At 45.2% G+C, this 22,826-nt stretch overlaps 1 protein-coding gene across 1 annotated transcript in view; it reads left to right on the forward strand.

Annotated features, from left to right (window-relative positions):
* LOC126456748 (Down syndrome cell adhesion molecule-like protein Dscam2) overlaps nucleotides 1-22,826 on the forward strand; it is a 660,038-nt gene that overhangs the window by 303,043 nt on the left and 334,169 nt on the right. Inside the window, exon 7 of the mRNA XM_050092498.1 lies at nucleotides 20,698-20,929. Within this exon, the coding sequence (XP_049948455.1) occupies nucleotides 20,698-20,929 (232 nt within the window). The remainder of the gene's footprint in view (nucleotides 1-20,697; nucleotides 20,930-22,826) is intronic.

A 22,826-nucleotide genomic window follows, 5' to 3' on the forward strand; every position in this document is an offset into this window, starting at 1 on the left:
GTTTCTGAAGAAGAGAAATTTGTTAACATCCAGTATTGATTTAAGTGTCAGGAAGTCATTTCTGAAAGTATTCGTATGGAGTGTAGCCATGTATGGAAGTGAAACATGGACGATAAATAGTTTGGACAAGAAGAGAATAGAAGCTTTCGAAATGTGGTGCTACAGAAGAATGCTGAAGATTAGATGGGTAGATCACATAACTAATGAGGAAGTATTGAATAGGATTGGGGAGAAGAGAAGTTTGTGGCACAACTTGACCAGAAGAAGGGATCGGTTGGTAGGACATGTTCTGAGGCATCAAGGGATCACCAATTTAGTATTGGAGGGCAGCGTGGAGGGTAAAAATCGTAGAGGGAGACCAAGAGATGAATACACTAAGCAGATTCAGAAGGATGTAGGTTGCAGTAGGTACTGGGAGATGAAAAAGCTTGCACAGGATAGATTAGCATGGAGAGCTGCATCAAACCAGTCTCAGGACTGAAGACCACAACAACAACAATTGGTGAAACACTTGCAGACACTATCTAAAGTGATATTTATGGGAGAAATACCTTCGAAATAAATACACGTATTCAGCAAGGCAGTGACTTACCACCAATTCTTTTTAACTGTGTTCTTGAAGAAGCAGTATGAATTTGGAATGGGATAAATAATATAATATTTCATCAATGAGGTTTGGAAAGTGAAAGAAAAATATTTTAAGAAAGTGTTCCATATTTTGAGAGATGACAGTACGAAGCAACACAAGACAAGAATGGCTGGTAAACATGGACTCTAAAATGCATACCTCACGAGCTATGAGGACTCGTTTATCATCAATACTGTGAAAACATGTCTTCTATTGTATACTCTTTGCTTTCAGTATTTTGAGAGATGGTACAACAGACCAAAACAAGAAAAAAAAGTCCAGTAAACTTGGGTTCAAATGTTCATACCTTCAGATCAATGAGTACTTGTACGCTAGACGAGATGTGTTTCACAATGTCGAAGATAGAAAAGATGGAGCCAATGTTTCCACGCCATTTCTACATCTACATCTACATCCATACTCCGCAAGCCACCTGACGGTGTGTGGCGGAGGGTACCTTGAGTACCGCTATCGGTTCTCCCTTCTATTCCAGTCTCGTATTGTTCGTGGAAAGAAGGATTGTCGGTGTGCCTCTATGTGGGCTCTAATCTCTCTGATTTTATCCTCATGGTCTCTTCGCGAGATATATGTAGGAGGGAGCAATACACTGCTTGACTCCTCGTTGAAGGTATGTTCTCGAAACTTCAACAAAAGCCCGTACCGAGCTACTGAGCGTCTCTCCTGCAGAGTCTTCCACTGGAGTTTATCTATCACCTACGCAACGCTTTCGCGATTACCAAATGATCCTGCAACGAAGCGCTCTGCTCTCCGTTGGATCTTCTCTATCTCTTCTATCAACCCTGTCTGGTACGGATCCCACACTGATGAGCAGTATTCAAGCAGTGGGCGAACAAGCGTACTGTATCCTACTTCCTTTGTTTTCAGATTGCATTTCCTTAGGATTCTTCCAATGAATCTCAGTCTGACATATGCTTTACCGACGATAAACTTTGGAGAGGAGATGAGTGTTTAAAGTCCCGTCGACAGCGAGGTCATTAGAGACCGAGCACAAGCTCGGGTGAGGGAAGGATGGGAAAGGAAATCGGCCGTGCCCTTTCAAAGGAACCATCCCGGCATTTGCCTGAAGCGATTTAGGGAAATCACGGAAAACCTAAATCAGGATGGCCGGAGACGGGATTGAACCGTCGTCCTCCCGAATTCGAGTCCAGTGTGCTAACCACTGCGCCACCTCGCTCGGTGACGATAAACTTAATATGATCATTCCATTTTAAATCGCTCCTAATGCGTACTCCCAGATAATTTATGGAATTAACTGCTTCCAGTTGCTGACCTGCTATATTGTAGCTAAATGATAAAGGATCTTTCTTTCTATTTATTCGCAGCACATTACACTTGTCTACATTGAGATTCAATTGTCATTCCCTGCACCATACGTCAATTCGCTGCAGATCCTCCTGCATTTCAGCACAATTTTCCATTGTTGTAACCTCTCGATAAACCACAGCATCATCCGCAAAAAGCCTCAGTCACGTTCTGATGTTATCCACAAGGTCATTTATGTATATTCTGAATAGCAACGGTCTTACGACACTCCCCTGCGGCGCTCCTGAAATCACTCTTACTTAGGTATGTATTTCTTTCGTGTTTTGTCCATAATAGCACCTCTCAAACTATAGAATTTTTTTTAACACTCTATATACACTCCTGGAAATGGAAAAAAGAACACATTGACACCGGTGTGTCAGACCCACCATACTTGCTCCGGACACTGCGAGAGGGCTGTACAAGCAATGATCACACGCACGGCACAGCGGACACACCAGGAACCGCGGTGTTGGCCGTCGAATGGCGCTAGCTGCGCAGCATTTGTGCACCGCCGCCGTCAGTGTCAGCCAGTTTGCCGTGGCATACGGGGCTCCATCGCAGTCTTTAACACTGGTAGCATGCCGCGACAGCGTGGACGTGAACCGTATGTGCAGTTGACGGACTTTGAGCGCGGGCGTATAGTGGGCATGCGGGAGGCCGGGTGGACGTACCGCCGAATTGCTCAACACGTGGGGCGTGAGGTCTCCACAGTACATCGATGTTGTCGCCAGTGGTCGGCGGAAGGTGCACGTGCCCGTCGACCTGGGACCGGACCGCAGCACCGCACGGATGCACGCCAAGACCGTAGGATCCTACGCAGTGCCGTAGGGGACCGCACCGCCACTTCCCAGCAAATTAGGGACACTGTTGCTCCTGGGGTATCGGCGAGGACCATTCGCAACCGTCTCCATGAAGCTGGGCTACGGTCCCGCACACCGTTAGGCCGTCTTCCGCTCACGCCCCAACATCGTGCAGCCCGCCTCCAGTGGTGTCGTGACAGGCGTGAATGGAGGGACGAATGGAGACGTGTCGTCTTCAGCGATGAGAGTCGCTTCTGCCTTGGTGCCAATGATGGTCGTATGCGTGTTTGGCGCCGTGCAGGTGAGCGCCACAATCAGGACTGCATACGACCGAGGCACACAGGGCCAACACCCGGCATCATGGTGTGGGGAGCGATCTCCTACACTGGCCGTACACCACTGGTGATCGTCGAGGGGACACTGAATAGTGCACGGTACATCCAAACCGTCATCGAATCCATCGTTCTACCATTACTAGACCGGCAAGGGAACTTGCTGTTCCAACAGGACAATGCACGTCCGCATGTATCCCGTGCCACCCAACGTGCTCTAGAAGGTGTAAGTCAACTACCCTGGCCAGCAAGATCTCCGGATCTGTCCCCCATTGAGCATGTTTGGGACTGGATGAAGCGTCGTCTCACGAGGTCTGCACGTCCAGCACGAACGCTGGTCCAACTGAGGCGCGAGGTGGAAATGGCATGGCAAGCCGTTCCACAGGACTACATCCAGCATCTCTACGATCGTCTCCATGGGAGAATAGCAGCCTGAATTGCTGCGAAAGGTGGATATACACTGTACTAGTGCCGACATTGTGCATGTTCTGTTGCCTGTGTCTATGTGCCTGTGGTTCTGTCAGTGTGATCATGTGATGTATCTGACCCCAGGAATGTGTCAATAAAGTTTCCCCTTCCTGGGACAATGAATTCACGGTGTTCTTATTTCAATTTCCAGGAGTGTATTTCGCTCCACGAAGATGAAACTAAAACGAACAGAATTTTTTACATAAATCATTCCAGCGAATTTTCTAATTACTACCAGCTGACTCCATATTAACTAAATTTATCAACGTACTAGCAACTAATCGGGGATCTAGGTCACATTATGATTACTACTAGTACTTACCTGCATCCCATGCACGTCTGATAATACAAGTATAATTATTGCTCTAATAAAAATAAACATAATTTTCCACATAACTAGGTATCCAACACTCTTTTGAACGGTATTCGAATATGTTGTTATAATAGATTAACCACTCGTACACCCACCGCTCATGTGATGTATGTGAGTGGCACAAAGACTTCTAATGTAATAGAATCCAGTGTGTTGTCCACGGTGAGAGTTAATGAGAGACAAAGCTATTGTCAAGAGTGCCTCAGGGAATTGTGATAGGACCACTCTTACTCTCTCTATACATAAATGATCTGACGGACAGGGTGAGCAACAATCTGATGTCGTTTTCTGATAACGATATGGTGTACAGCAAGGTATCGTCGTTGAGTGACTGTAGAAGGATACAAGATGACTAGACAAAACTTCAGCCAGCTCCAAATGTAGAAAAAGTAAGTTAATGCAGTCCCGCAATGTCCCAATACAGAATTAGTAATGTGCTGCTTCACTCAGCCACGTAAATTCTATATCTGTGCGTAACATGAAGCGAAACGAAAAGGAAAGAGCACAGTTGTAGGGAGCGAAGCGAAATGTAGTGTGAGGAGGGCTATGCGAGAGGCGTTCGATGAATTCGAAAGTGAAGTTCTATGTACTGACTTGGCAGAAAATCGTAAGAAATTTTAGTCTTATGTCAAAGCGGTAGGTGGATCAAAACAAAATGTCCATACACTCTGTGACCAAAATGGTACTGGAACAGAGGATGACACACTAAAGGCCGAAATACTAAATGTCTTTTTCCAAAGCTGTTTCACAGAGGAAGACTCCACTGTAGTTCCTTCTCTAGATTATCGCAAAGATGACAAAATGGTAGATATCGAAATAGACGACAGAGGGATACAGAAACAATTAAAATCGCTCAAGAGAGGAAAGGCCGCTGGACCTGATGGGATACCAGTTCGATTTTACACAGAGTACGCGAAGGAACTTGCCCCCCCCCCCCCCCCTTCTTGCAGCGGTGTACCGTAGGTCTTCAGAAGAGCGTAGCGTTCCAAAGGATTGGAAAAGGGCACAGGTCATCCCCGTTTTCGAAAAAGACGATCCTGTGAAACCCAGCTCTCGCTATTCGTCCACGAGACTCATAGGGCCATAGACACGGATTCCCAGGTAGATGCCGAGTTTCTTGACTTCCGCAAGGTGTTCGAGACAGTTCCCCACAGTCGTTTAATGAGCAAAGTAAGAGCATATGGACTATCAAACCAATTGTGTGATTGTATTGAAGAGTTCCTGGATAACAGAGCGCAGCATGTCATTCTCAATGGAGAGAAGTCTTCCGAAGTAAGAGTGATTTCAGGTGTGCCGCAGGGGAGTGTCATGGGACCGTTGCTGTTCACAATATACATAAATGACCTGGTGGATGACATCGGAAATTCTCTGAGGCTTTTTGCAGATGATGCTGTAATGCATCGAGAGGTTGTAACAATGGAAAATTGTACTGAAATGCAGGAGGATCTGCACGGATTGACGCATGGTGGAAGGAAACTCAATTCAATCTCAATGTAGACAAGTGAAATGTGCTGCGAATACGTAGAGAGAGAGATCCCTTATCATTTAGCTACAAAATAGCAGGTCAGCAACTGGAAGCAGTTAATTCCATAAATTATCTGGGAGTACTCATTAGGAGTGATTTAAAATGGAATGATCATATAAAGTTGATCGTTGGTAAAGCAGATGCCAGACTGAGATTCATTGGAAGAATCCTAAGGAAATGCAATCCGAAAACAAAGGAAGTATGTTACAGTACACTTGTTCACCCACTGCTTGAATACTGCTCGGCAGTGTGGGATCCGTACCAGGTATGGTTGATAGAAGAGATAGAGAAGATCCAACGGTGAGCAGCGCGCCTCGTTACAGGATCATTTAGTAATCGCGAAAGCGTTACGGAGATGATAGATAATCTCCAGTGGAAGACTCTACAGGACAGACGCTCAGTAGCTCGGTACGGGCTTTTGTTAAAGTTTCGAGGACATACCTTCACCGAAGAGTCCAGCAGTATATTGCTCCCTCCTACGTATATCTCGCGAAGAGACCATGAGGATAAAATCAGAGAGATTAGAGCCCACACAGAGGCATATCGACAATCCTTCTTTCCACGAACAATACGAGACTGGAATAGAAGGGAGAACCGATAGAGGTACTCAAGGTACCCTCCGGCACACACAGCCAGGTGGCTTGCGGAGTATGGATGTAGATGTAGATGTAGATGTAGATGTAGAGCATGATTAGTCGACTTCGATTTATTGGGAGAATCTTAGGAAGGTGTGTTTGTCTGTATTTAACACAGCGTGTAGAACGCTACTGCAACCGATTCTTGAGAACTACAGGACTGTTTGAGATCCCCAGCATTTGGGATCCCAACCACGTCAGAGTAAAGGAAGACATCGAAGTAATTGAGAAGCGCGCTGTTAGATTTGTTAGCCGTAGATTCGATTGTTACATCGATGCCTCGTTAACTAAAATGGGAATCCCTGGAAGGATGACGACGTTCCTATCGCAGAACGCTATTTAGAAAATTTAAGAGAACCGGCGTGTGAAGCTCACTGCAAAACGACACTAAACCACCAAGATAAGACAAAAGAAATTAGGGTTCACATGAAGGTACACAGACGGCAGATTTTTCCTCGCTCTATTTGAGAGTTGAACAGAGAAAGGAGTGAGTAGTAGTGTCCATGAACCATATGGTGGCTTGCACAGTATATAACCGAAAGTAGATATGTACAAATCTACATATTGAATTTAGCATGTCTTCTAGACAACAGTCTGACACCGTACGTATGGGTTAACCAAATCAACAGCTGCTACATTCGCAAGGAATGTTAAGAAAGCTCCTGGCCGATTAAAAGTGTGTGCCGGACCACGACCCGAACTCGACTTCTTGCCTCTTGCGGGCACTGCCCTTACCAGTTGAGCTATCCAAGTGCGATTCAAGACCCACCATCTCAGCTCCACTCTACCTTCCTACCTCTCCTCTAACTTCCGAACTCCACATAAGCTATTCTGCACACGTTTCAGGACTGGCATCATTGAGGGAATGGATATTGCGGAGAAATGGCTTCGTTTCAGCCTGAGCGATTGTTTCCGGAACGAATCTTCACCCTAGAGTTAAATGACGCTGATGATGAGACTGAGACTATCTTTTTCTGGATGCAGCATCTCCTTCATCTTCTTCGGTGGCTGGAAAATTGGTGTAGTGGCTTGTCTGACCTGAATCCTGCCTAATAAGTGGATGCAACACAGCAGAAAGGCCGGGGGGCAGTAAGCGAATTATACAGAGTAAGTGGCATAAGACATAACGCGCCTTTCATTTCGTCGACGGGACAAGATATTTAAACGAGGTTTTTCAGAAATGATATAATGCAGAGGGTCTCGTAATTTTGTTGCATAATTAGTACCCTTAAGCTGTGAATCAAGTGAAATATTGAAACGACAGTGTTAAAAAAAGGGTACAACTGCTGTGTCGTCCGAACAAGACACAGCCAGGGCAAAAGCAGCACAGGCGCAAAGATGTGAACTGGCGCCAGTGCCGTAGAGACTCGCCACTTGCGCGATTTCCAGCAGCGCCACTGGCTGCGCTGAGGATCAAGATATCGACTTCGCCTCCGCCAACGAACGGACGAAAACAGACAGAAGCCTACTCGGAAGATACAAGAGCAGCTCTCGCCCACTTGATTATAGATCCGACTAGGGCTGACTTAGACAGGGAACGTCGTTTAGTGAACTCTTAGATGTGAACAGACAGTTGTAAATTTCATTTGCTATGTATTGTGAAGTCTACCTGTGATTATTTCCACTTAGCCATTGAGGACTTTTCAGTGTTATATTACATGCAGTGTAATATTGCACAGGTCACACCAATACTCAAGAAAGATAGTGGGAAAAATCCACTAAATTACAGGCCCATTTCGTTAACGTCGATATACAGCAGGATTTTAGAACATATATTGTGTTGGAACATTATGAATTACCTCGAAGAAAACTCTCTATTGACACACAGTCAACATGGGTTTAGAAAACATCTTTCCTGTGAAACACAACTAGCTCTTTATTCACATGAAGTGTTGAGTGCTATTGACAAGGGTTTTCAGATCGATTCCGTATTTCTGAATTTCCGGAAGGCTTTTGACACTGTACCACACAAGCAGCTCGTAGTTAAATTGTGTGCTTATGGAATATCGTCTCAGTTATGTGACTGGATTTGTGATTTCCTGTCAGAGGGGTCACAGTTCGTAGTAATTGACGGAAAGTCATCGAGTAAAACAGAAGTGATTTCTGGCATTCCCCAAGGTAGTGTTATAGGCCCTTTGCTGTTCCTGATGTATATAAACGATTTTGGAGAGAATCTCAGCAGCCATCTTCGGTTGTTTGCAGATGACGCTGTCGTTTATCGACTAATAAAGTCATCAGAAGGTCAAAACAAACTGCGAAACGATTTAGAAAAGATATCAGAATGATGCGAAAAGTGGCAGTTGAACCTAAATAGCGAAAAGTGTGAGGTCCTCCACATGAGTGCTAAAATGAACTCGTTAAACTTCGGTTACACGATAAATCAGTCTAATCTAAAAGCCGTAAGTTCAACTAAATACCTAGGTATTACAGTTACGAACAACTTAAATTGGAAGGAACATCTAGAAAATGTTGTGGGAAGGCTAACCAAAGACTGCGTTTTGTTGGCAGAACACTTAGAAAATGTAGCAGATCTACTAAGGAGACTGGCCGGACGGTGTGGCCGTGCGGTTCTAAGCGCTTTAGTCTGGAACCGCGGGACCGGTACGGTCGCAGGTTCGAATCCTGCCTCGGGCAGGGATGTGCGTGATGTCCTTAGGTTAGTTAGGTTTAAGTAGTTGTAAGTTCTAGGGGACTGATGACCACAGATGTTGAGTCCCATGGTAGTCAGAGCCATTTGAACCATTTTTTACTAAGGAGACTGCCTACACTACGCTTGTCCGTCCTCTTTTAGAATACTGCTGCGCGGTGTGGGATCCTTAACCCAGATAGGACTGACAGAGTACATCGAAAAAGTTCAAACAAAGGCAGCACGTTTTGCGTTATCGCCAAACATGGGAGTGAGTGTCACAGAAGTGATACAGGATTTGGGCTGGATAGGTGTTCATTCTTTCCGCGCGCTATACGACATTGGAATAACAAAGAATTGCGAAGCTGGTTCGATGAACCCTCTACCAGGCACTTTAATGTGATTTGCAGAGTATCCACGTAGATGTAGACGTGTTGCAGACTTCATTGTTCAACTAGTCACAAAGATAAGTAAACGTTTGAACTCATTTGTGTGTCTTTGTTAATAATTTGTTGGAGTGTTGTGGACCTTTCGTTCTCCTATCCTGTTACCTGACCCCGGGGCATAGCTGTGTAACAGTGGCAGGGAGAACTTGTCTTAACGGTGTACTCCACCAGACGCCGTTTCCCCAACTCACAGACTCCTCCTACCGTAACAACAGTGGCGACTCGGCCTCCACAGCAGTAGCGACGAGGTCTTTACAAAACTGGTGACGAGCGGTTACAGAAAGAACGATATACTTCTTTAAAAACATTGTGTAGGTCTTGAAAACGGGAGCGCAGTGACTTAGCTTTCGTTAATGTGTTGAAATTTTTCACGGAAGTATCCGAGAAATGTGTTATAATTGAAAGGCAAGGCGACCGGAACCGACTGTTGCGGCGTGAACGTGGTCAAGCTGCGATATCATGTCAGGCTCAGTCATTATATGCAGCAAAAAGATAGGCCTGCAACACTGAAATAAAGGGTGGTTAATTTATATGACACAGGTACGGAAGCAGTTACGACTGTTTCAGTCAGATTGAACTATATGCTAACATCGAGTACTTGAGAAGGAACTTACGAAAGCTATTTGAAATTTGTGTATGAGCGAATGTTTCAGGGAACAGCCATCCTGGAAACGGATAAGCAGTCTCAGGGTTTGATACAACGATGAAGGCTGGCAGGTGTGCAGCGCCTCCCCCCGCTCCCCCTCCCGCAGCACACCGCAACAGCCGATTCCAGTCGGCTTGCCTTTCAATTTTAGCAATTTTTTTGGATGTTTTGCAATGAATATGAATGGCTACATTAACCAGTCTTCAAAAGACCATTCGTTAAAACTGTATACCTTTCCACTTAAAAAGAAAATTGCTTCATTTTAGAATTAAAAGAGATTAAACATACAACAAAATTATGGGTCACTCTAAGGATTATCATTTATCAAAGATAACCGTTGAGATGCTTTAAAACCTGCACGTTCGCTTATAAGAGTCGTCAGGCGAATTTTCCTTGATGCTTCTGCAATATGGAGCCAACCCAAGCAAATACTGCTCGTCACCTTGGGGCGTGGAGTCTTATATCGCCCCTGCTTAGAGCCTGTGTATCGTGAGAATGACTCATGCGTGCGCAGTGACAGGTGGTCTGAAGCGGGTGCAGTAGAGTACGTAGTTCTAATTTCCATCTGCTAGAGAACAATAGTGCACAGAGATATTCGAGAAACAGGACAAGAGAATGTTTTTGTGAATTGTTCTGTTTATTTCTTGAAGGCTTTTTTGTTTATTTAAAAAAATGGTTCAAATGGCTCTGAGCACTATGGGCCTTAACATCTATGGTCATCAGTCTCCTAGAACTACTTAAACCTAACTAGCATAAGGACATCACACAACACCCAGTCATCACGAGGCAGAGAAAATCCCTGACCCCGCCGGGAATCGAACCCGGGAACCCGCGCGTGGGAAGCGAGAACGCTACCGCACGACCACGAGCTGCGGACTTTTGTTTATTTATGTTTTGTATATATTTTTAGTAGTGTGAATGATTCGTGAATGTTGTCTAAAGTGAATATGTAGATTATTGTTCTGCAGATGAACGCTGTACGAACTAGCGTGAGAAATTTTGAAGACGGTGTGAATGCAGACGACGGGGAGTTTTGTATCATAATATGTTAAGTAAGGTTATCGTAAAATGAAAGCTAATTCGATCGCAAATGAAAATAGTTAATAACGTAGAGTATAAACCAAATATCAGAATGTTAAATATTTATTTCGGGAAAAAGTACAGTTCGAAAGTGTAATATCTGTTGATTGGTTAGTCATGAAAAGCGCGGGAGAATAATGTTTTTCTAATGGCCTTAACGAAAACTGACCAATCAGAACTGAGTATTCTTCGCGCGTCATTTCTCTTGGAGACAGAGAATGCAGCAGTCTAGGGAGTCGGAGGCCAGCCTTTCAATTGTACGGTCGCATGTAGTATGAGCTCCGAAGGAAGTTATAATTTGTCGGTTTTGGTTGTGCTACATGTTTCAAAAGTGTTTTAAAGTGAAGGCATATTTATTCTGGTGTTTGTTTTAGAAAGTACCGATTTTAAGTAATTTTATGAACGAGAAAAGACAATAATTTCCCGTGGAATATTTAGCAGATCGGTGACTAAAAACATGAGTGCATTAGACACCGACAAACTTAATTGTGTGGCGAGCATTTTCATTTCAGAACAATCCGTGTTTAGTAGCTGTTCAGATTTCGGGAAATAAAATTTAAAATCTTATTGTTTATAACGATAAACAAATCGACGATTACGTCGACGCTGGGAGTCGCATGAAGGACGTGATGAGAATTATTTGGTTGGCCTGACTCCAGCTACACACTGGGAAAACGAAACTGCAAATATCTGATGTGCCGAGACACCAGAAAAAAAGCACCTGACAACTACATTACTGGCCACTAAAATTGCTACACCAAGAAGAAATGCAGATGATAAACGGGTATTCATTGGACAAACATATTATACTAGGACTGATATGTGATTACATTTTCACGCAATTTGGGTGCATAGATCCTGAGAAATCAGTACCCAGAACAACCACCTCTAGCCGTAATAACGGCCTTGATACGCCTGGGCATTGAGTCAAACAGAGCTTGGATGGCGTGTACAGGTACAGCTGCCCTTGCAGCTTGAATATGATATTGTGACGAGCCAGTTGCTCGGCCACCATTGACCAGACATTTTCAATTGGTGAGATATCTGGAGAATGTGTTGGCCAGGGCAGCAGTCGAACATTTTCTATATCCAGAAAGGTTCGTACAGGACCTGCAACATGCGGTCATGCATTATCCTGCTGAAATGTAGGGTTTCGCAGGGATCGAATGAAGAGTAGAGCCACGGGTCGTAACACATCTGAAATGTAACGTCCACTGTTCAAAGTGCCGTCAATGCAAACAAGAGGTGACAGAGACGTGTAACCAATGGCAACCCATACCATCACGTCGGGTGATACGCAAGTATGACGATGACGAATACACGCTTCCAATGTGCGTTCACCGCGATGTCGCCAAACACGGATGCTACCATCCTGATGCTGTAAACAGAACCTGGATTCATCCGAAAAAATGACGTTTTGCCATTCGTGCACCCAGGTTCGTCGTTGAGTACACCATCGCAGGCGCTCCTCTCTGTGATGCAACGTCAAGGGTAACCACAGCCATGGTCTCCGAGCTGATAGTCCATGCTGCTGCAAACGCCGTCAACTGTTCGTGCAGATGGTTGTCGTCTTGCAAACGTCCCCATCTGTTGACTCAGGGATGGAGACGTGGCTGCACAATCCGTTACAGCCATGCGGGTAAGATGCCTGTCATCTCGACTGCTAGTGATACGAGGCCGTTGGGATCCAGCACGGCGTTTCGTATTACCCTCCTGAACCTACCGATTGCATATTCTGCTAATAGTCGTTGGATCTCGACCAACGCGAGCAGCAATATCGCGATACGATAAACCGAAATCGCGATAGGCTACAGTCCGACCTTTTGACAGAGTCGGAAACGTGATGGTGCGCATTTCTCCCCCTTACACGAGGCATCACAACAACGTTTCTCCAGGCAACGCCGGTCAACTGCTGTTTTTGTATGAGAAATCGGTTGGAAACTTTCCTCATGTGAGAACGTTGTAGCTGTCGGCACCGGCGCCAACCTTGTGTGAATGCTCTGAAAAGCTTATCATTTGCATATCACAGCATCTTGTTCCTGTCGGTTAAATTTCGCGTCTGTAGGACATCATCTTCATTGTGTAGCAGTTTTAATGGCCAGTAGTGTATTCGAAGGAACATTCTCTATATCCACTACGTCTTGTACGTTAACATTCAACTGCCTGTAAGGACTTACACCAGAGAGCACCCAGACAGCAGAATAAACACAACGCCTCTTGACTCCATCCGTTGTGGTTCCACTGCGTGATGCCTTCAGGTAGCTCGGGAACTGGTTTTTGTGTTGTCCTCGTCTTCGTACCGTCTTCACTTACACGAAGTCACCTGCACTGTGTCACATGAGAAGTCTAAGCAATGTAACTTCGTAGCAGGATACGGCTTGGCCCTTGCGATTTTTCTGAACTGTCGGCGCACGCTGCCGTGTTTTCAACTGTTGTGATGGCTGTAAGGGCACATTCAGAAAGCCAACTTGAAAGAAAGAAGAAGGCTTTAAGTAACATGGCGTTGTTCGTTAATACTGAATACTGTAGCTATGAACTCACAGATAACTTTAGCTAATGTTCGTTGCTCGTGGTGCCTGAAGGATAAAAATAAGTGAAAGCACAAAAAGGTTTTTCAACTCGGGAGTCTCTTGCCTGCAACAGTGTTTGAAGAGGGAAAACCTCTGCTCCAGGCTACTGCAGCGGCCAGATGAATTCACATTGCAGCGACGGCACTTCCCGTCAGAGATCGCAATTTCAATTTTTAAAGTCCTAAGTAATTATTTGTGACGGAAAGGCAGCAGTACTGGCAAACGACAGCACGATGAGGTGAAGAGAACCGCGTCACGCTCTTCCATATTCATGGAGCTCTCGGGCGACATAACTTTGCCGAAGAGCAGATATGTGCGCCTGCCTGCACGAACTACATTTTTCTCTCGCGAAACAAATACGGGCTCTACACAGACACACGTCTAACCTTTTTGCTTATTTATAGTATCCTTCCGCAACTCTTTGGCGAAAAAAAAGAGAACAAAATGGAGTTGATGTTACACATTCAAACTTCAGAGCACGTTGCATTGTTAGCAGAAGTAGTGACAAATTTACGAAATGTTACGAATACAGTTGCACGATAAAATGTATATTCCCCACTTTCTTTCGTAGAGACATGCCAGTAAAACGAATCCTAGAGATAGATACACACGATGAACCGTAGCAGTGTTTCCACAAGCTGTCCAGTTCCTCACTAATGAAAGCAAATATTCAGCGTGCCGTGTCGGTCTTTCATTGTCTGTAGCTGTCGCGCAAATACTATTTTTTGCAGTTATGTTTGGATTGGCGTTCGAAAACGTTATTTCCCGTGATACGTGATTCCTTAATCGTACCACACTTACACACCATATCTTAAATGCCATAAAAGAGGAAGCGGGAATCATAGTTGGTAGTCACAATTTATAATTAAGACAGTTTATTGATATTACCCGTTTAAAAAAACTGACAATTACTGTTAGAATTCAACGTACTCAGTACTCTAACAAACAATTCCAAATTAAGAAAATAGGGTTACTGACAAACTTGACAACTTCAAACTCCCACATAGGACTTCCCTTAAAATAGATACACTGAAAACAATTACAGGTAAAGGGGGACTTAATAACACCTGAAGACTATTGCAATATTAAGATGCCATTACATAACGTGATAGAACCACTTAAATAAAAAAGGTACAATAGAAACACTGATCTCTAAAAAATAAATGTTCGCGTGCTCAGACATGTCAATAAAAAATTACTAGAAAAGACTGCACAGGGAAGTTCAAAAATGGTTCAAATGGCTCTGAGCACTATGGTACTTAACTTCTGAGGTCATCAGTCCCCTAGTAGAACTTAGAGCTACTTCAACCTAACTAACCTAAAGACATCACACACATTCATGCCCGAGGCAGGATTCAAACCTGCGACCGTAGCGGTTGCGCGGTTCCAGACTGTAGCGCCTAGAATCGCTCGGCCACCCCGGCCAGCCATAAGGAAGTCAGCAGATGCTATGCAGTTTAAGGTTTAGCCAGTTGCCAGTCCCTAGTATTTAAGAAAACAAGTTCATATGCAACAGGTTACATACAAAATATATGTATCTACCAGCTTAACCCGCCTTGACGGAAAGGAAAATAAATACTAAAACTTTGGAAGACGATATGTGAACAACTCCGGTAGTGGCCAGGTTCTTAAACACTGCCAGGCGTAGACCTCGGATGACATTTCACTCTCCGCCAAGGCGCTGGCACAGTCAAAAGTGTCTGCCCGAATCACAAAGACATTCCAATAACTCTGAAACACAGAAACACTAGGCAGAACCTTTGACTCGCTTACACATGGACAACTGTATTAATAGAGTGCAGGCTTTAAAAAGGCAACATAAAATCATTAGATTGCAAGAGACACAAAGCACTTCTGAGAAAATTTTCAATAACGGCCACTATTTAACTAGGCCAACTAAACTCTTCCACACCGTCTTAAGGTTCGACTATGAAAGACTCACCATAATAATAAAATTTAAAATCTCTGAGTGCGTCGGTGAACAAAAACAATTACGACGATTTATTCCATATCAGGTACATAATACGAGGGAGCGGGTTCCACAGCTTCACCGATTCACCGCTTCAAATTTTGTTCCCAGCGAAGTCACAGAACTTTTATCTCCAAGCTGTCCATGTCGGCAAAACGCCCAACCGATTTCGCACCACAACGTGTAACGGTCATCACGCTCGTTTGGCAGCCGTTGACACTCGTCTCCCCGCGAATGTCACGAGATCTCGAGGGTTACCCGTCGAAGGCTCACAAACAACTCGCTTCGCCCGCCAATCCGGTAGATAAGACACGCGAAAAGACCGAGCGAGGTGGCGCAGTGGTTAGACACTGGACTCGCATTCGGGAGGACGACGGTTCAATCCCGCGTCCGGCCATCTTGATTTAGGTTTTCCGTGATTTCCCTAAATCGCTCCAGGCAAATGCCGGGATGGTTCGTTTCAAAGGGCACGGCCGACTTCCTTCCCCGTCATTCCCTAATTCGATGAGACCGATGACCTCGCTGTCTGGTCTCCTTCCCCAAAACAACCAACCAACACGCGAAAAGCAAAGATAACTTAGCTCAACCATAATCGATCTCAACGATACATGAACAAAATAACACTGGCGCCAGCTCGCCACGGCTCATCCCATGCAACAGTTTTCAGTTCATTTGGTAAAGGAGGGAAGTACATTGATGAGTCGAAACATTATGACCATTGTTCACAGCGAGGCTGAATGCTTCCTTGTGGTGTCGCGGGCAAGTGAAACAGTTTGAAAAGAATGTAAGCAGAAGGGAGACCAATGGACAGTCCTCGCAGCGAAGATACGCGCCGAAAATGTGGAAATCCACAGATATAGACGGTTTTCACAAAGAGCATATTATCTCTGGAACAGCGAATCTGGTCGCCTGTTGGCGTACTACTGTTGTGAGCACCTATGGAAGTGGGTTAGGGATAGTGAAATAACGAGTAGGCCGTATAGCGTCGGACTTCCAGGACTCGTCACAAGACTCACGCCCCGTCCTCACAGCTTTACTTCTGCCAGTATCTCGTCTCCTACCTTCCAAACTTTACAGAAGCTCTCCTGCGAACCTTGCAGAACTAGCGCTCCTGAAAGAAAGGATATAGCGGAGACATGGCTTAGCCACAGCCTGGGGGATGTTTCCAGAATGAGATTTTCACTCTGCAGCGGAGTGTGCGCTGATATGAAACATCCTACTCGAGTTCGAGTCTCGGTCCAGCACACAGTTTTAATCTGCCAGGAAGTTTCATATCAGCGCACACTCGGCTGCAGAGTGAAAATCTCATTCTGGAAACATCCCTCAGGCTGTGGCTAACAAGGGGAAGGCCTCAGACACGGCCAACCGATTCGACTCAAATTTGGCAGGTCACTTGTGCACAACCTAAAACAAAGGACTCTAAGATATTTTGGGTCAACACCCCCGCAATTTTGAGAAAATCACCCCTAAAGGTTATGACGAGCAATCGACTCAAAATCGGAGGGATCGATAGATAACTGTATACAGAGATTTTTTCATCATCAGGTATGGGATCCGCAAACGCAAAATTTTCCAGAAATCAAGGAAAGACACTTTTACAACTGCCGCTTCTGTACCCACATGGTAAACGCCTTCGCCGACAGCGCCGATAGCGCAATGGCCAAGGTAATTGGCTGGGAATCGGGAAACCAGGGTTCGAATCTCGAAGAAACGTAGCGGATGTTATTCTTTTCGTTTGTATTTTTCCATATCTCAATTGTTAGGGATAGGAGGGTTAATAAGGTAAGTAAATCAATAAGGAATGATAGTAATACTGACCTTATTAACCCTCCTATCCCTATCAATTGAGATATGAAAAAATACAAACGAAAAGAACAACATCCGCGAGGTTTCTTCGAAATTCGAACCCCGGTTCTCCGAGTCACAGCCAATTACCTTGGCCGTTGCGCTATCGCTGCTGTCGGCGAAAAAGCATTTACCATGTGGGTACAGAAGTGGCAGCTGTAAAAGTTTCTTACCTCGATTTCTGAAAAAGTATGCATTTTCGGATCCTGTACCTGATGATGAAAAATGCTCTAAATTATCTGTTGATCCCGCCAATTTTGAATCGATTGCTCATCGTAACTTTTAGAGGTGATTTTCTCAAAATTTCGGGGGTATTGACCCAAAATATCCTAGATTCCTTCGTTTTAGGTTGTACACAAGCGACCTGACAAATTTGAGCTGAATCGGTTGCCCGTGTCTGAGGCCTTCCCCTTGTAAGCTATGTCTCCGCTATATCCTTTCTTTCACGAGTGCTAGTTCTGCAAGGTTCGCAGGAGAGCTTCTGTAAAGTTTGGAAGGTAGGAGACGAGGTACTGGCAGAAGTAAAGCTGTGAGGACGGGGCGTGAGTCGTGCTTGGGTAGCTCAGTTGGTAGAGCACTTGCCCGCGAAAGGCAAAGGTTCCGAGTTCGAATCTCGGTCCGGCACACAGTTTTAATCTGCCAGGAAGTTTCATATCAGCGCACACTCCGCTGCAGGGTGAAAATCTCACTCTGGAAACACCCCCCAGGCTGTGGCTAAGCCATGTCTCCGCTATATCCCTTCTTTCACGAGTGCTAGTTCTGCAAGGTTCGCAGGAGGGCTTCTGTAAAGTTTGGATGGTAGGAGACGAGATACTGGCAGAAGTAAAGCTGTGAGGACAGGGCGTGAGTCGTGCTTGGGTAGCTCAGTTGGTAGAGCACTTGCCAGCGAAAGGTAAAGGTCCAGAGTTCGAGTCTCGGTCCGGCACACAGTTTTAATCTGCCAGGAAGTTTCATGTACTCGGGATACTGGCAAACCGAAGTAGATGAGGCTGATCTCGGGAAAACTGCATTCATCACCCCTGAGGGCCTGTATGAGTTTAAGGTCATGCCGTTTGGTTTGTGTAATGCATCAGCAACTTTTGAACTGATGTTGGATAATCTTCTAATTCACCTGAAGTGGACTATGTGTCTTTGTTATTTAGATGACATTATAGTGTTCTCAGAGACATTTGATGAACACACAAAAAGAGTGAGGGGCCTTTCTTAAGTGTCTCCAACAAAGCGGACTGAAACTTAATCCAAGAAAGTGTCTCTTTGGAGCAAAAGAAATCAAAATACTTGGACACCTTGTGTCAAACGGCTTGGATATTGAGATTTATGTTAGTTTCCAGTAGTTTCTGTTTCAGGATGTATTTAACCTGTAATTTGGTCTTTAATCATTCTTCTGCTTAATTTGATTTAATTTACTGGTTGATGGTATGTAGTAGAGTAATAATTTAACAGACACGTGATTAAATACTGACAAGATTTCTCGACTGCGCCGCTTCTAAGTTTCAGTCGAATGTTTGTTCCTAGGTACGTGACCATGTTGTACCTTGGATCATTTTCTGACAACTGGAAAATCTAAAAACATGACGGTTTTGAACCTTGGATCATTTTCTCACAACTGGAAAATCTAAGTAAAACAAAGGAATTTTTGAAATTTCAGAAATATAGTGAAGTATACAAGAAGTGAATGTTATCATTTACAAATGTAATAAGAATATATATTTAACTTCTATTACAGAAATTGCTAGAGGCAAAAGTCTGAAAAGTGTACCGATGTACAACACTCTCCCCTACCAGTGGTAGCAGTAAATTTTTAATTATGACCTACAAAAAAGGAGTTGCGTAATTATTTTTTGTTTCTTTGCTCTTAAATGTCTGCAGTCCTTGTAAACATTGAAATCCCCCCATCACAGCACCGTAACACGTCGCCAGAGGAGTTGCAGCCCATCTAGACGTTATCCAAGGGATGTTCCCTAGTGCTTCGTCCGCTCTAGTGGTGTGACGCAGTACTATGGCGCGAGGCTTTGCAATGTTACCAGGACTGTAGACATGTAACTTCATTTATTCGTGGTGATACTCGAGACTTTCTGACTTTCCGTCGTACAGTTAATTTCATTTTAAGTCCTCTTTTAGCCCTCATCATCAACTTGGTTTCCAGCCCCAGGCTGGCTCTGCTTGGAACATAAGCTTACCATCTAGTCCTGTTTTCTCACATCTTTCAGTGTTCACTCTGGTCCAGTCCTCTTCTCTTTTTTCAACACACTCCTCCACACCTTTCATCCATCTATCTCGTGGTCTTCCTCTAGGTCGTCTACTTCGCATCTCCATTTCATGTGTTTTTTTGGGAATCCTCCTGTTGTCCGTTCTCTTTAAGTGCGCATACCGTCTTAGCCTTGATGTTTCTATCGTGTTCTGCGAGAGTTCCTCTTTCCCTAGTTCTGCTGCCGTTTTATTCCTCATCCTATCTCTCCTTGTTACTCCTATCCTGCTTCAGAGGAACACGCCTGTGATCAGCTTACGTCTCTTTTCTTCATCACCTATGTTCCAGGTGCATATATCAGTATTAGAATGTAGTTAACCTCTATATATTACTTCTTTCCTTTTTTATAGGACGTCATCGTTCCAACCCAGACCCCTAACACTTCGCAGAAATGCTTCTGCTTGTCTGCTACGTTCACTGATCTCTTCCTCATTTATTGCGTATACTTTTATAACACTTCCCAAGCAGCTGACACTTTCCACCAACTATTAACCTTCAGTCCTGATTCCACTAGCTGCTCTTTCTTTCTCTCTAGTTGTAACCAGGATCTCACATTTGTTTACATGAAATTTCATTCGATACTGTCTCACAGGTTCTTCCCATGCCTCTAGCCGTTTCTGAATCTCCTCCCCCCCCCCCCCCCCGTTTCCCCAGATCATAAAGTCATCCGCGAACACCATTGCTTTCATCTTACCTTCTCCGGTCTTTTTGTCACATTAGTCATTATCTCACCCAAGAAGCTTTCAACAGGGGAATTAGACTCTGATAGTCATAAGATTTACAATTTTTATTTATTTAAAAAAACTTTATTTCTCATTATTTACAAAATATTGAAACGTCAATTTACTTTTCAAGTTATTATCTTTCCTCGCACGAGAATTCAGAATCCATCCTGTCCCTTAGACTGTGGCCTCGCTCACTGGCACATTCCAATCTGCAATTTTCCTATCTTGGAAAGAGAATTATCCGAACCATCAGGAGTTTCCCAATGTTCAGCTAGCAACAGCCCCAAATACGTTACACCCTCTCATGGGGGATTCTATGTACTTCCCACGGTGGTAAGTTCTGGAGAGTTTGGGCGACTGAAATGATGGTACCCAGTTGCCTCCATGAGAGTGCGCACCTCGTAAAGTTCTGCCTTATGTCTGGCGAAGCAGTCAGTGTGTGTCTGTGCCGGCAGGTGGTGAACTCCGGCGAGCCGGCGACGTTCAACTGCTCGGTGTCGGGCTCCCCCGTGGCCGGCGTGGAGTGGCTGCACAACGCGGAGCCGCTGGCCGCCGGCCGCGCGCGCCTCCTGTCGCCGCTGGTTCTGCACGTCGGCGCCGCGACGCGCGCCCACCGCGGCGTCTACCAGTGCGTCGCCAGGGGGGACGACGACAGCGCGCAGGCGTCCGCGGAGCTGCGGCTCGGAGGTGAGTCGCCACCAGCGCTGAACTGCGTCGGACCGTCTACCACCTGGACAGGTCACACGATTTTCAGCTTATGTAACAGGGTTGGACTGCAGAGGATTGTAGTGTGCAAGTCATAGCGGGGGACATCATCATCATCAGCAGCAACAGAGTTGTGTAACACAAGCAAGTGAGCAGTCAGGTGACTGCTGCCTGTGGTACTTAGTATTTCCTAACTGGGGGGGGGGGGGGGGGGGGGTTCATCGTATGGGTAGGGTCCCCCGATGAGCAGGCCGTTCGCCGGGTGCCGGTCTTCCAATTTGACGCCACTTCGGCGACCTGCAATCGATGAGGATGATGGGATGATGACGAGGACAGCACAACACCCAGACCCTGGGCGGAGAAAATTCCCCAACCCAGTCAGGAATCGAACCTGGGCCCAGAGCATTGACAATCCGTCATGCTGACCATTAAGTTACCAGTGGCGGATTTGGGGGGCGGGGGGGGGTGGATAGAGGATAGTGGTGTTAGTGCACACTAATACCGAGAAACCTCAGAAGCAATTTTTTCTCAAGTTCATGCAACTTGAGAGGCCATTGCTTCACACTTGATAACAGATTTGGAAATAGCTGTGAATTAAATTTTCACTGATGTTAATAGTGGTTTAAAGCTAACTCACTGTCATTAAACTTTGAGAAGACCCAGTACATGCAGTTCAGAAACTGTAAGAGATTTCCTTCTAGCATGTGTTTGCATAAGAAGACATACAGCTCGAGAAGGTTGACAGTGTTAAATTTCTGGGATTACAACTCGATAATCAATTCAGTTGGGAAGTGCCTACCACAGAATTGCTTAAGCTCCTAAACGAGTCTGTATTTGCTGTGAGATAGGAGATTTAAATACACCACTGGCCATTAAAATTGCTACACCAAGAAGAAATGCAGATGATAAACGTGTATTCATTGGACAAATATATTATACTACAACTGACATGTGATTACATTTTAGCCAGCCGGAGTGGCCGTGCAGTTCTAGGCGCCACAGTCTGGAACCGCGCGACCGCTACGGTCGCTGGTTCGAATCCTGCTGCGGGCATGGTTGTGCGTGATGTCTTAGGTTAGTTAGCTTTAAGTAGTTCTAAGTTCTAGGGGACTGATGACCATAGCAGTTAAGTCCGATAGTGCTCGGTGCCATTTGAACCAATTTGATTACATTTTCACGCAATTTGGGTGCATAGATCCTGAGAAATCAGTTCCCAGACCAACCACCTCTGGCCGTAATAACGGCCTTGAAGCGTCTGGGCATTGAGTCGAACAGAGCTTGGATGGCGTGTACAGGTACAGCGGCCCATGAAGCTTGAACACGATACCACAGTTCATCAAGAGTAGTGACGCGTATTGTGACGAGCCAGTTGCTCGGCCACCACCGACCAGACGTTTTCAATTGGTGAGAGATCTGGAGAATGTGCTGGCCAGGGCAGCAGTCGAACATTTTCTGTATCTAGAAAGGTCCGTACGGGACCTGCAACATGCGGTCGTGCATTGTCCTTCTGAAATGTAGGTTTTCTCATGGTTCGATGAAAGGTAGAGCCACGGGTCGTAACACATCTGATTATCTAACGTCCACTGTTCAAAGAGCCGTCAATGCGAACGAGAGGTGACCGAGACGTGTAACCAATGGCACCCCATACCATCACGCCGGGTGATACCCGAGTATGGCGATGACGAATACAGGCTTCCAATGTGCGTTCATCGCGATGTCGCCAAACACGGATGCGTCCACCGTGATGCTGTAAACAGAACCAGTATTCATCCGAAAAAATGACGTTTTGCCATTCGTGCACCCAGGTTCATCGTTGAGTACACCATCGCAGGCGCTCCTGTCTGTGATGCAGCGTCAAGGGTAACCGCAGCAGGGTCTC

This window comes from Schistocerca serialis, chromosome 1, assembly GCF_023864345.2.
Source record: "Schistocerca serialis cubense isolate TAMUIC-IGC-003099 chromosome 1, iqSchSeri2.2, whole genome shotgun sequence".
Lineage (NCBI taxonomy): Eukaryota > Metazoa > Arthropoda > Insecta > Orthoptera > Acrididae > Schistocerca > Schistocerca serialis.